A 15,254-nucleotide genomic window follows, 5' to 3' on the forward strand; every position below is an offset into this window, starting at 1 on the left:
ATATTATGTATTAAAATGAAGCGAGGAAAAAGATAATGAAAACATGAAAGCTTAGCTCTTTAATTAAAATACCCCATTCAGTAGAAAATGATTGCATATCAAAATAAAAGTACTTACACTGATTGACACCCCTGCCTCAAAAGTAGTTTTGTGGGTCCAAAGTAACACTTGGTCACAAAATTGTAAACAAAATGTAATTACAGCTCCACGCTATCGAACATCCCAGTGTTTTTACAACCTTCATGCATTACTGAACTTTCACTTTGCTGCTGGGAGCGGTGAACACTGACAGGTAGAGTCTGATGAAGCAGTAGACCACACCCAGTGAGCAGTAGACAGAGGTGAGGAGCAGAGGGATGAAGGGAAGCTTCTGCTGCCAGTGAGTCAGTGGGTAAACAATCTCACAGATGAGCTCCAGAGGAACTAGGCCCAGGAGATACACAGCTTCCACTGAGTTCACCAACCAGCATCTTGATCAGCACAAAGCAAACCATCCAAATGTTTTACATACCGAAATACATGCATACACACGCACACACAAACATATATACGTATATATATATATATATACACACTCATTATATATATATAGGCATGTCAAGAAAAAGCCTTTGCAAGACTATAGTTCGCCAATGTCCATAGGCAAAGACCAGGCCTTTTGGAATAATGTGCTCTGGACAGACGAATCAAAGATAGATTTGTTTGGTCACAGTAAAAGTAGACATGTTTGGCGGAGACCAAAGATAGCTTTTCATGAGAAGCACCTCATACCAACTGTGAAGCCTGGTGGTGGAAATGTTATGGTTTGGGGTTTCTTTGCTGCCTCAGGGACTGGACAGCTTGCATTCATTGATTCAACTATGAATTCTGCATGTCTTCAGTGTATAACAAAAACAGAATAAACTGGCCTTCTTCTGTAGAAGACACGTGTATAACACGTGTATCATGAGTAAACAATAAACGAAATACCAGCATCTCTTGAAATTTTGATTATTGCCCAAAGACATGTATATTTTTGTGTTAACCCCACTATAATTACCTTATATAATACCTTATAATAAAATAACTTATTTGTAGTCCACGTTACAGAAAACATACCACTACCACTGTTTGGAATTTAAAGTGGTGAAACATATTGTCCTGAAAAACGGCAAAATATCAAAAATGTCATGAACTAACCTGAATAGCTTACTGAGCGCGGTAAAACTGAAGATTGTAAACATCAGCATAAAAAGAATTTTGATAGGCAGCTCTGCATGGAAAAAAGAGGATATGTTTATAAACTTAACCAAAGTTCTGTAATGTTCTGTAAAGTGACAGTGTGACCCAAACACATGTCCGTACCTGGAGCTGTAAAGAGGAGTGGAAAGAGGGAAAAATGGCCTGTTGTGCTGAGGATCAGAAAGGTTCGGGCATCTTCCTTACTTTCAACTGCTAGCAAGCTGGAAAGAAACAGACCAAAAAAAGGTTTGAGCAACAGAACAAGCTTAGCTTATGTTCTAAAATGTAAAGTAAAATATTACCTTAGAGGAAGTATTGCCATTAAAATAGCTTTCTCGTGGACATGCCATCCAAACATGAAAGATCCGAGGGCACAAATAATCATGCAGCGCAGGAAACCTCGGGCTCCGTTTGGTCTTCGCCATGTACTGAAAAGAACAGGCTATGGAGCACAAAAAGAAAAAATATATATATTTCTGGCAAAACTTTACAGAATTAGATTAGCATCAGAGTCAGTCAGGGGGTGTGGCCAATGATTTGAAATGAGAACCGTACATCAACAGATGACAATATAATTTGATTTATTGATGGGTAAACCTTTCTTACACTTCTGATCAGTTAAGATGACTAGGATTTCTGGATTCTACACCGATACATGTAATAATATAGTGAAAGGGAGCTATACAAAGATGAACTGATGATATTCTTAAAATTGCTTTATTTACATCCATTTTTATTTTCAAAAAACTGTTGTACAAAATAAAAGCTAATGTAGTTATTATAATATATTGTATATAATAATGTATTATAGATAAGTTATTATTTGCAGATGTAATTGATATAAAGTTCAAATGATAAATATTCCTCATGAATTTACATGTTCTTATTCTGCATAGTGTATAAGATACACGTTGATGGAAAACAGTTCAGCTGCTCAGTGAGGCTTAACGAGGTTTGGCTCTCCGAGAGCAAAGACAGTGTTGTAGTAAGCCATCATGTTATTTCAATCCCAACTATATCACCAGAACTGAGCACCAGCAGCGTTAATTAATTAATGTGCGCAAACCAAACACTCACCACGATTGACAGTAAAGTACAAACAAGCGTCACTAGAGGAGACACAGGTGGAAGAATGGTGTGTTGAAATTCCTGAACCAAACCTCCAGTCATCGAGGCTTTGGGAAGTTTGTTCTGGTCGAGCAGTTTGAATTTTATACCTAAAATAAGCAGTAACTGTTAGGATGAGTTTTAATAATCATGATTGCTTATACAACAGCACTGTTCATTTCTCAAATCTGATTCATTTTCTATAACAGCAGTCCTGACAATACTACTGACTCCCCATGTTCCCCACAGCTTGTTCACCTGCCATTTCCCACCTTCCAGCCAGTTCTCCGTATCATATGACAGCTACCAACCGGAGAGGGTGAGGGCTTACATGTGCTTCCTCATATGAAAATATTATTTGCCCCCTTCTACATACATGAGCTCACAGACACCTGCGATTATCCAGGGTCACTGTGATTGACAGGGGAGAGAGAGTCTGCCCCTCCCGCCCAGAGCATGGCTAATTTTGTTAATTTTGTCCCCAAGACGCAACTAACTTCTGCAACTCTCCACTTTGACAACTTCAAATAAATTTTGCTCATATGAATTCATGGGGTGCCAATAATTGTTGCATGCCTATATTTAACAAACCTGAGTTATGTTTGCAATTGTTTGATATCCATAAGAGCAGAGTATTTTTTAACAAAAAGATCAAAAGGTTAAACAATAAAGACGATTTTTCACAGCCTTCTTTGCTCATATTTACCAAGGGTGTCAATATTAGTACACACACACACACACACATACATACATACATACATACATACATAATATATATATATATATATATATATATATATATATATATATATATATATATATATATATATATATACACACACACACATGCACACATATCAATAATCAAATTGACATATAATTGACAAATTGCTGAGATACAAGAGGAGTAAAGCTCTGGGATGTGCGGTTATAAGAAAATATTCAAATTTGGAGTGGTTACAGTAACTGTTTTTGCAACAGGTTGCATTACACCACCCCATTTTGATTATTGTCCTATAACAGCACGTCCCCAAGCGTTTTATTCCTAACAAATGGAATGTTACAAGGAATATAGATTTTCTTTTCCATACCCAGGACAGACAGAGCTTTGTCTGCTATGTTGTACAGCGCCCAGATATTAGGAGCCCAGTAGGCATGACATAACCCACGCTTAAAAGGGAACAGTCTGGAGAGGACTTGTGGGATTTGACCCTTTAATAGATCAGACAAAAAAAAGAATTCAATAACAATGTTTCTTTACATTAGAGATCAACCGATTTTTTTTTAAATAACTGATACGCAGATACCAATTATTTGCATGTTTATGTGCCAGATAAAAAAGATATGCAGAACCGATATTTATTTATTGTTTTACTTCTGTTTTTGACACAGTGATAACAACACCACTGAACTGAACACACCATTTTATTTAGAACAATTTAGTCAATTTCAGTTCCTCCTTGCATACAAAACAAAACAACTCTTATTTTTACAACAAGAATGAATGTGTGTGTGTAAATATATATATATATATATATATATATATATATATATATATATATATATATATATATATATATATATATATATATATATATATATATATATAAAAACAAAGTACATAAAAATAACAACCCCAGATGCAGTACTTCGAGGGCAGTCCTGCGCGCAATTCTCATAACGCCCACAAGATGGCGCCATTTATCGGTGGATTCGGTATATAAAACAAAATATAGCCTTAAAAATAATACATTAAATATAGGTAAAACCGATTATCGGTCGATCTCTACTTTATATCAAAGAAACACTCAGACAGAGATCTTGTACAGTTTATTAAAGAAAGAATGAAATGAGATACATACCAGTATAATAAAGGGTCCAAATGACACAGCAAAGGTGAACAGAACAATAAATCCAAGAGCTACTAAACGGAAAAGGCTGAAACTCTTCCACCTCACTGAACCATCTAAAAGAGAAAACAAGAGACATGTTAAGATGATTTTATTATTCTTTAATTCATATGTACCTTCCATGGCAAAGTCGAATTCATGAAAAATCGGAATATTAACAAAATATTTACCACACTGTATTATTATTTATGCCTATACAACAGTGCTTGTGAAGTTCCAGTTCTGATTGGTCATAAGGTGATACTTCTTACTCTATTAATGAGATTAATATAATATTAAAATGTTACACTTTCTAACTTAGACAGTATTTAACAAAGTTTATTTAAAATGTTTGAAAGGAGTTTTGGAACTTTAAACATAACCAAAAAAAAAGAAAAAAAAAAAGGAGGATAAAAAGTATGATGCATCATTTAATAAATGTAAAAAAAACAAAATTATATGTTGGCAAGTTGCTGTGGTGCTGTTATAGGAAAGTAATGTTAAATCAAATATTGAATTGATAATCAGTCCCCCCAGGATTTCAGGATTTTGCAATCGCAGAAATTAACGCAAAATCAAGCAACGTCCACAAAATTTGGAGGAGCTTGCAATTTTTCTAAATCACTTCAGATTTTCCACAGATTTGGCCCAAGATGTGTCACATGATGTCATTACAACACACATTCAGCCAAATCCCTTGTGATTCACATGTGTCGAACATGAGTACAGCTAAAAGGTCTCATTTACTAACAAACATCACTGTGAACGACCGTGCACAACAATTTCATGCAATCATGTAATCTCGCCAATTCAAGAAGTTTTCCACAAAAAAAGCCCATCACAAATTTTTAGAAAAACCACACAGCAAAATCAAGCTTTTTTGGCAATAACAATCACAAAAAAAAAAAACCCGCTGTGAAATCGTGTAGGGACTGGAAAATAAATTGTAGATCCAATCAAACAAATTAAATTGTAAGTAAAATAAGCATGTAAACAAAAGGTTTTTTAAAAAAAAAAGTATTAAATCTTGTAAATAAGTATGATTCTGTGCATGTATTTCCTATATGTTATTTTACATTTTGAAAGATGTGAACTAATTTACTGACTTTTGTAATAGGATTATGTGCTTACATTTGTATTTTTTTTGCAATGTTAATTTATATGTATTCAAGCGTGAAATTCAGTTTCAGATTCTGGACTGTTCTAGTATGAATTTTGAACTGCAATTTAAATGTTAGATGAAAAAAAACAAACATTTAAATTTGTTATTAAAATGACTGAAAGCACTTTCTTTTAGAACTCCATAAATGTAACAGGGCAATCGGATGTTTTTGAAAAACCACACCTGCATTACTCTGTGTAAAGCAGAAACACCTGAGCAGGAAAATTCCATAGGCAGGTGCAATGTACAGGTATATATGCTTCAGGTTTAAGAGGATGGAAAACAGTAGAGCGCCCTCGAAGTGTCTGTTCTGTTTAAACACAAGCAGAGACAGAGAATGTATTAGCATGTATTAACACAGTGCTGCTGCATTAGATAAGATAAGGTGTAGAGTACAGCTCTTACTCAGGCTACAATTATTGTAGAAAAATTGAAACATTTAAAGATGAGAGCATATTTGCTATTTTCCTTATTTAAAAATCAGTGCGTTTACATGGACAACAATAATCCACTCTTAACCCAATTAAGACCATACCTTGATTAATAAACTACCATGTAAACATCAATTTTTAATGACCTTAATCTACTTAGTCATACTCGAAGTAAGCTCTAATCGAATTAAGACATGTGGAGTATTCCTGTTTTAGTTGCATTATGGACGTGTATTACAGACATATAAACACCTTAATCACATTATGAACATCGTGTGAGAGTTTTCACCGCATTTTGCGATAGGACACGATCACACACGGCAGTTTTACGGCAAACAAGAGAGTTCGGCTACGTCCCAAACCGCATACTTGCCTACTATAGGTCTGTAGTGGGAAAAAATACATGTATCTCGGCTACTATATAGGCGGTAAGTACATGGTTTGGGACGCAATCCACGGTTTCAAGCAGTTGTCTATTTGCACGTACAGCATGACAAATAATTAACTGCACTTAAAGCGTTCGTAAAAAAAAATTCAATAAAAACACCCAAAACTGTATACAGTACCATAACGAAGACGAACTATATGTTGATACGTAAAATTCTGGAGGGACGTCAGACGGCGTGGTGCAGTGACGTAATGACGCGGGCTGTTAATCTAATTATGTTCTATAACGTGTAAAACGGGAACATGACAGGAGTATTCTAAAAGCGACTCATGTAAACACCTTAATCACATTATTATCTTACTCAGGGTAAGGTCAATAATTAGATTACTGCTGTCCATGACTAAACGTTTACTTTTTCCATTCGAACAACAACGTTGGGAATGCAGTAATAATCAGTGTCATTTACGCACTCTGTGATCTATTCACTGCAACATCCCGCCTTGTGGAAAAACACATTTTACTGCATTATTAAATTATAATTTATGTAATACTGCATGTGTGTTTACAGTCAAGTACACACGTATTTATACAGTGACCCAATTTTCTGAATTTTTCTGCTGTACACCACGAAAATGGATTTGAAATGAAGCAATCAAGATGTGATTGAAGTGTAGACTTTCAGCTTTAATTCAAGTGGTTTAACAAAAATATTGCATGAACCATTTAGAAATTACAGCCATTTATTACAGAGTCCCTCCATTTTCACAGGCCCAAAAGTAATTGGACAAACGATCATGATCATAAATATTAGGAATATTTTTAAAACTTGGATGCAAATCCTAGTTTGCAGTCAATGACTGACTGAAGACTGGAACCCATGGACATCACCAAATGCACAAAAGTTTCCTCCGTTGAGAGGCTTTGCTAGGCTTTTACTGCAACTGAACGCTGTTGCTACTGGTTTGTGGGTCTTTAAGCCTTCAGTTTTGTCTTCAGTAAGTGAAAACTATGGTCAATTGGGTTGAGGTCACGGGACATTTAAGAACATTTCATTTCTTTGCCTTAAGAAGATCTTGGGTTACTTTTGTGGTACATTTTGGCTCATTATCCATTTGTATTGTGACGCGCCATCCTATCAGTTTTGCAGCATTTGACTGAATTTGAGCAGAAAGCATAGCTCTATACACTTCAGAATTTATCCTGCTACTTCTATCAGCAATCACATCATGGCTGTAACTCCTAAATAGTTAATGCAATATTTTGTTTAAACCCCTTGTATTAAAGCTGAAAGTCTTGGTGACTGGTTCATTTCAAATCCATTGCAGTGGTGTACAGAGGCAAAATTCCAAACATATTGTCACTGTCCAAATACTTATGGACCTGGATGAATATGGTATAATTAGGAAAGGCAAAAGAGGCAGAAGTGCCTCACACCACCATCCTCAACCAACTGCAGTACATCTGAGCTGGAAAAGAATACTGCAAGGTGGGTAATCCACACAGTAATTTTAATGTAACTTAACTTTAACTAAGAGAAGATGTAAAACACAGACAGTACCCAGTGCGCAGGATCAAAAGACGTTGCCTCGTCATGAGTTATAACACATAATATTACTTATGCCATAATTTATCATTCTGAATATACAGTATGCTGTAGTAATTTCACACTGCAAATATCAATTGCACATCTAGCAGAATGGTTGGTGTTTATTCAGCACTAGGAGCCAAATTGAGCATAACTCCCTAATTGAAAACGTATCTTGGGTTGGAAGATCTAACTTTCATTAGTTTTGTCTGGTTTAACAGAAACATTGGCAGACAATTATTAATTGTTTATCTTGGCCTGTAATCTGCCTCCAGTGTACTCTGTTTTGAATAAAAGCATTTGAAAATAATGAATGTGTAAATATAAAGATAATGGGTAAAAAAAAATAGAAGAAAAAGATGAAAAAATGAACATAAAAGAGAGAAAAAAAAATCATCCACACCTGAAGATGTCGTGCGACTGATAGCAGAAGAATTCCAAAGAGGAAGCCGTTGTACTGGAAATGAATGTCTACATTATGTTATTTAAGGATTAAACACATGGACTCAAAGTGAGAAGAGATACGCTATTGGGTTATTACATATTTATGAGTAAGACAGTATGTCAGTTTCATAAGGATACGATCAACAACGAGAAGTCCACAGTTCCACAACAGCAGTGTGGCCAGGATGAAAGATGGCTTGGCCAGCATATCCTTTCCTTTGTCTTCCCGAACACATTTACAACATCTAAAAACAGTGCAAACCCCAAATATAAACGATTCAACAAAATGTACAAGTTCAGAATGATGCCAGCGGTATTTTTAGTTTATTCGGGGTCATCATGGTGTGGGTGAGACATATGATTAATGCAATCGTACTCTCTAACTGCGTAAATGAAGATCACATCAGTGATAATGACAGAAAGTCTCTGGAACAACACTGTGGCAGGACTGGCGTAATTAAGGTTCTCAACAACCAGCATCTTCGCATCGAAGTATTTGGCGATGTGCGACAGTCCAAACTCAAACCATGCAAACAGGGGAGGATAATCCAGTGTCCACTCTGACGTGGCCTGAAAACATTAAGGCAAGAAAATAAAAATTCTTCAAACTCTTAGTTAATTATGCAGACGGTACGGCTTGACAGTAATTACACTACGGTAATTAGAAGTCGATCGACATAACCAGTCTGAGTGGATTGTAATTATTCACGGTGAGTAAATACCTCATAATACCACTTTGACACAGGTAGAGAGTGAGTGATAGCGAGCCAGTTCCGGTGAACTTCAAAATCTGTAGAGTGACTGCAAAATAAGATGTGTAGAATGCAAATTACAAATAGCTATAGACAGGTGTGAAATAAAAAGCTACATGAATCAAAAAATGTATTATTATTTTTTAAAATCTATTGATTAGTTAACTGGGGGCCAATATGCAAAGGCTAACCACTCCTGTCTTTTCACAATAAAAAATAAGACATCTATATACAGAATAAGGTTTCAATTTTGGATTCAACAACAATATTTGCTGTTAACAAATACGGAGGGTAATCCTGTTGTAAAGCACAGCTTGCCTGAGCAGCAGAACTGGTCATGCTAGTTTTAGCAGCTGGTAACAGTTTAGATCAAGCTGGATTTTTGAGCAGAGGAATGAACCTATTAGTACAAAAATAAATGGCTAAACATGTAATTAGTTACTTTTTACAGTGAGGGTCAATGGAGTTATAATCCACCTGACAATACTCACAGAATTGTATCATAGTGCTAATATCGTGACGTCATATCGTCATTTCTCTCAGCACTAGTGAGTGAGTGAGGCAGGCTAGGGCAAGTGGCAGGTTATAAAAACAAGACACCCCACCCCTTTTATTTATTTTTATTAAATAAATAAAGATTCATACCATTGCAAGGGACAAGAACCCGTTTTTATCAACAATTAACATTTAAGTTAGATCAATCACCAGTTAGACCAACAAAACCAAGCTATCAAAGAGTATCTAATCCCCGATCAGTCACGAAAACATGTCGACATCTCATATTAAGAGATTAAACTGTTCACTCACTATGCATTTATCAGGAGACATTTCATAAAAGAAACTCCGAGAGCCAAAGCGAGAAACCAGCTCCAACCCTGGCTTGTGGACGCCGCCATGACAGCTCACTGCACCAATAAAGTTTACTTTATTTAAAATACAACTCACGCTGAACGCTTGTTTCCGGAAGTGTGATGAAAACGACAGTATTAATGTCTCGATTCCAAATGCCTTTCTATTGGCTATAAAGTGCACTGAATAGGATGCAGAATCTAGGGATTTTAGATTCGAGTAATTCGACTCCCGTTCTGATTCAAGGTGTTGTGAATCGCTCGAGGCTTTGCTGCGGAATGATTCTAATAGCACAACCTATGGAGTCGACTCCTGTATTCTCTTATGAAATCAGGGTCTTTTTTGAAGTCGACTCCACAAACTAAAACACAGCCCATTAAGAAAAAGGAAGACTGTAAAACAGTATTTAAGTATACAATATACAGCCACATATACTCACTGGTTGGTACAGAAAGCTTCGGAGTCAACGCCGTAGTTCCTGAGGCAAAGAATCGGAGAGTCGATTCGTCTGAAATCGACTCTTGGCCCAAATAGAGATATTTTTCTTAGACTATGTAGGACGCATGGTGTCAATTTCGAATGAAACCGAAATAAAGTGTTGTAACTCGCTGTGAAATTGAGCTGTGTTTCAAGCTAGCTGCTAAGCCTTTTTGTTGTTGTTGACATAGCTAAATATCTGCGTTTAGTTAATTCATTACTTTTTGTTTACTAATTTTCTTGAGTTACGTCATTCACCGCTTCCTCAAATGGATATAACTTTATAATTTCGACAGGCATACTATTGTAATTAGCCTATATTTGCTGTTTTTAAACCATAAACAATCAGATAATAGTTTTGAATCATGTATTGGGGGTCGCTTTTAGGCAGATACTGTGCTGTTCAGATCAGACAGCATGTCGGATCTCTTCAGTGTGTCCTGCCGATATCCTCCTGTCTTTCCGCTAGAGGTAAACTGCATGGTGTTCTTGTGGCTGTTTAACTTGTATTTTTTGCGTAACTGATCTTATATTGCAGATTTGTTCTGCAGGGTTCCACATGACTGGCATTAGAAGGACGTATGATGTCCGGAAAGTGGAGCTGACCCCGCTGGAGCAAAGAAAACTCACCTTCGACAGTCATGCCCTTGTCAAAGAGCTGGAGTCTAACGGTAGGTGCTGAAAAGTTTGTGAACTCCAAAAAAGGTCAGAATTTCTACCTAAATGTGACCTAAAACATGAACAAACCACACAAAAAATTTTATATATATATATATATATATATATATATATATATATATATATATATATATATATATATATATATATATTCATTTGCTGAAGAAAATGATTAATTCATTCATTCATCTTCATTAATCACTTTATCCTGGTCAGAGTTGCAGTGAATCCTGAGTCTATCCCGGGAATATTGGGTGCAAGGTGGGAATACTGTACAGTCCATCTAGGGACAATTTAGAGTCATCTGCATGTTTTTGGGAAGTGGGAGGAAACTGGAGAACCCAGAGGAAACCCACACCGGCGCAGGGAGAACATGCGAAACTCCACACAGAAAATAACCCAAGCTCAGGATCAAACCGGAGACCCTGGACCCCTGTGCCACAATTAATGGTGGCACCTCTGGGGTTGGGGGCTGAAATCCTGCCTCCATCCTGTGGGTGGAGTTCGCATGTTCTCCCTGTGCTTCCTCTACGTATTCCAGTTTATTCCCCCAGTCCAAAGACGTACACTGTAGGTTGATTGGCATTTCCAAATTGCCTGTGGTGTGTGAATGTGTGTGCGACTGTGCCCCGAGTAAGTAAGTGAAGCTATGCTTCTGTAACTAGGGTGATTGCAGGCAAATAACCAGTCCCTTCCTAGACAACATTAGTGTTCATTCTGTTAGCGAAAACGATGACAAAATGTTTGTCGACGATTTGTTTTCTGACGATACCGATGTCATTAGACACTAACTGTGACTATATCTAAAATGTAGTTTTAAAAAAAATAAAAACTTTACCAAAATCTCTCATTATTTTCATCGACAAAAAAGAGCAGACAAATTATTATATTATACTTACTGTTTTCTTTGACTAAGATTAAAATACCCAGACTTTTACACAACTAAACTTGACTAAAAAAAACAGGATAAGCTTGACTAAATATGATAAAAACTATCAAGGACATTTAACACAGGACTAAGACTAAGTTAAAAAATAGCTGACAAAATTAACAGTAGAGTGTGTATTATTATTATTATTATTATTATTATTATTATTATGATTATTTTAGTAATCGGTATTGCTTCTACTTAGACCCTTCTCTGATAAATCTAAAGAACACTTAACTTTACTGGATCTCGTTTTATATTTTGAGCGTTATGATGACCTCAAGCTTCAGGTGAAGCCAGAAATTACGAGAGTTCTGAAGAACGATTCTGCTAGATTGTTGTTTAACACTTCGAGCTCTGTTGTTTAGGGTTTGAAAAGAAGCAGGCAGAGTTGATCGTCAATGCGCTGGTCACCCTCACGACAGCCAACATGGACATTGTATACAGGGACATGGTAACAGGAGCTCATCAGGTAACGAGTCAAACAAGAGCACGCTGCAAACATATGCTAATTACAGTGCAGCTTTTCTTCACTGATGTTTCTGTTGCAGGAAATTGCACTCCAGCAAATTATGGCTCATCTGGATTCCATTAGGAAGGACATGGTTATTCTGGAGAAAAGTGAATTTGCCAACTTGAGATCGGAAAATGCAGTATGTTTCTTCTGGGCTTTTTAAAATTTTAATAACTAAACGAATTAGAGTGGGCATGCTTTATATTAAATTAACTGAAGAGTTTGTAGAGCTTTAAACGTAGATTTTGCAGTGTGTTTTCAAAAGCTTTATATACATTAGATGTATAATCGAACACCCAAAACATTTGTGTAGCAGCTTAGAAAAACTCTTCACATTTTTCTGACTTTATATATATATATATATATATATAATGTGTATGTGTCTGTCTGTATGTATGTATATGTATGTATGTATATGTGTATGCATTTATATATTCTTTTCATACTATGCAGGAGCATCATAGGCATTTTGACAGTGGGTGTCCGAATATCCGAATACAAACTGAACTGATTAGGCTTATAATAGCATAAGTGAGATTAAACATGTTGATGAAATATATTTTAGTTTGAAGTGTCAGCATATATTACATTCAATTTTGGTAAAAAAAAAACAAACATTTTTGGCAGAATTTAGTTGCAGCAATGTCCGACAGGTTTTCCCAGATGGCTACACATATTTGGTGTAACTGAAACTTGTTTCTAATTGTGCACTCTTAGCTACCAGGTTAGCATTGCACAAACTGCATGCTTAAATCATTATACACAGAGTTTAGGTATGCAGTTTGATAAACTCAGCTATAGCTTTAGCTTTAGCTTTAGCTTTAGCTTTTCGCTTTGACACTCCAAGAGCTTTGAAAATGTCTTAGTTGATCGACTGTTTCTGACACATAAAAATGTGTTTGATTAAATTATGTATTTATTTATTTATTTTTTTACCTTTTTAAAAAATACTTTTTTGTGTAGAAAATGAAGGCTGAGCTTGAACAGATCAAGAACAGATTGCTGGTGAGTAGAAGCGTTTCTGCCTGAATGAATAATGTGGTTTTCAGTCCGATATTTGTCATAATGGTTTTTAATGTTGCGTTTATCTTTAACATTGCATCTTTTGATTAAAGGAGGAAAGTAAAAAAATCAGAGCAGACGCAAAGTTGGATATCAATCTTGAGCGAAGTCGAGTAACCGACATGGTAAATAAACATCCTGGTCATGTATCCTTGGTTGTAAAAAGCATAATTAGAGGTTTGTGCCATCTTTATACATAATATAAATCAATCTGTCATGCATCAGTTCACAGAGCAAGAGAAAAAACTGATGGAAGTCAACTCGGAGTTTCACAAAAAGGTAAAAAAAAAAAAGAAAAAGGAAAGGTGTGAAGCTGCTTAGAAAAAGTAATAAAAATCTGATATTTAGGTTAAAAGCTGTCTTTTTGTAATGTTTAGAAAGCTGAAATTGAAACTAGCACAATTGAAACCACCAAGAAAATAGACATCGAAGTGGCTTCACTGAAAACACTCCTGGAATCACTGAAGCTTCAGACGATCCGATATCTCGCAGGTACGCTAGGATTAGACACTAGAGTCATTTTGCTTAATCTATTACCGAATATATCAATTACAAAATACCGATGTCTGTCTTGATATTTTTCCGCAGCGTGCATCTTCTCCTCTTTGGTGGTTGCCCTCGGTTTCTACCGGTTATGGAAGTAAAAGAAATGTCTTTGACAGTTTTAGCTTTATTTTTTAGTTATGTTAAAGTTATTTAGAGTATTATTGTAAGCGAAACCTGATTTTAAGTGCATATTATATATAAAAACATATCCTTCTTGTATTATTTTCTTACATATGACATACCGTCAATGACCACTAAAATATTTGAGCAGTGTTTTTAATCCAATATTTTATGTGCTATAACCACTAAATCCCACTGGTCTGAAATCTGTGAAACTATCCTTTTAAATAATAATTTTTAAAAAAAACCACATACTGAAGAAGTTGTGTTTCTTTTCTACACTTTGTTTTTAGTAGGTATGTTAGAGGGATTGGGAATTAGGCCTACGGGAATTGCTTGTTTGGTTTTGATTTGTTTATTTTTATTTGGCACCACTCAGGTTTCTTTTTCTTTTATTTCCTTTTTTGGTCTTTATTAAATATACTGTCAATAGCTCATACTGTATATTGATCTAGTGGCTTTGGCTTGTTTTAAATAAAATGTATTTTTGTTTGGCATTTATACCTAAATGCAGGGTTATTCCTGTTCCCCTCCTGCAATAATTTAATATCTGAATGTTACATTCTATTGCCCTAGATCTTTAAAAGTCAGAGCACTTTAATGGGAATTTTACAGATGACGCTCTGGATTTTCTTTCATGCATTTACTAAAGCACAGCATAATAGCTAGGCAAAGACTATACACGTTTTTAATGGTATAATTGTAAGCACTAAAATATGGTGAACGACTAGTCTTTTTGTTGTTTTTCATAATACAAATAATATTAACAATAATAATAAAAACAAAGAAAAACCTTGATGCACAAACTTAAGACTAAAATTTATTAAGGCATCAAACTAATTATAAATCTATCATTATCGTAAAAAGGGTAAACAACTGGTGTATAAAAATAATTCATGTTTTGGCTAGCAAGGTGACATGCCTGCAAATCCTATCTGCAAATCCTATCCTTAAAATAGTCCCCCTTTACATCATTCCTGAATTATCTATATTGATTACTTCAATTATAAAAACCTATATTCATTTCCCCAGATTCTGAACCGATTCAGGTGGTATGAAGTCATTGCAGAAGTAATATTGTAGCAATCCTGAGGTTTACAT

At 35.5% G+C, this 15,254-nt stretch overlaps 2 protein-coding genes across 3 annotated transcripts; one reads left to right on the forward strand and one right to left on the reverse strand.

The window, feature by feature from the left end:
• Nucleotides 1–33: 33 nt before the first annotated feature.
• alg8 (ALG8 alpha-1,3-glucosyltransferase) lies at nucleotides 34–10,087 on the reverse strand. 2 transcript variants are annotated; one of them, XM_017492260.3, is made up of 13 exons: nucleotides 9,925–10,087; nucleotides 8,950–9,028; nucleotides 8,604–8,797; nucleotides 8,366–8,472; nucleotides 8,187–8,254; nucleotides 5,563–5,689; nucleotides 4,191–4,294; nucleotides 3,420–3,540; nucleotides 2,299–2,438; nucleotides 1,524–1,663; nucleotides 1,345–1,442; nucleotides 1,180–1,252; nucleotides 34–470 (listed from the first exon to the last, which is right to left on the reverse strand). In XM_017492260.3, exons 3-13 carry the CDS (start codon nucleotides 8,705–8,707, stop codon nucleotides 248–250), a joined length of 1,305 nt encoding a protein of 434 aa, XP_017347749.1. In that variant the 5' UTR covers nucleotides 8,708–8,797; nucleotides 8,950–9,028; nucleotides 9,925–10,087; the 3' UTR covers nucleotides 34–247. The 2 variants fall into 2 exon arrangements, with proteins under 2 accessions (XP_017347749.1, XP_017347746.1); XM_017492257.3 differs by having other exon boundaries at nucleotides 9,787–10,087.
• Nucleotides 10,088–10,329: 242 nt separating this feature from the next.
• On the forward strand, nucleotides 10,330–14,650 carry ccdc90b (coiled-coil domain containing 90B). Its single transcript, XM_017492261.3, has 9 exons — nucleotides 10,330–10,776; nucleotides 10,857–10,976; nucleotides 12,280–12,383; nucleotides 12,463–12,564; nucleotides 13,389–13,430; nucleotides 13,541–13,612; nucleotides 13,713–13,766; nucleotides 13,865–13,979; nucleotides 14,076–14,650. Exons 1-9 carry the CDS (start codon nucleotides 10,671–10,673, stop codon nucleotides 14,129–14,131), a joined length of 771 nt encoding a protein of 256 aa, XP_017347750.1. The 5' UTR covers nucleotides 10,330–10,670; the 3' UTR covers nucleotides 14,132–14,650.
• Nucleotides 14,651–15,254: the final 604 nt, after the last annotated feature.

The sequence above is a fragment of the Ictalurus punctatus genome, chromosome 18 (assembly GCF_001660625.3).
Source record: "Ictalurus punctatus breed USDA103 chromosome 18, Coco_2.0, whole genome shotgun sequence".
NCBI lineage: Eukaryota > Metazoa > Chordata > Actinopteri > Siluriformes > Ictaluridae > Ictalurus > Ictalurus punctatus.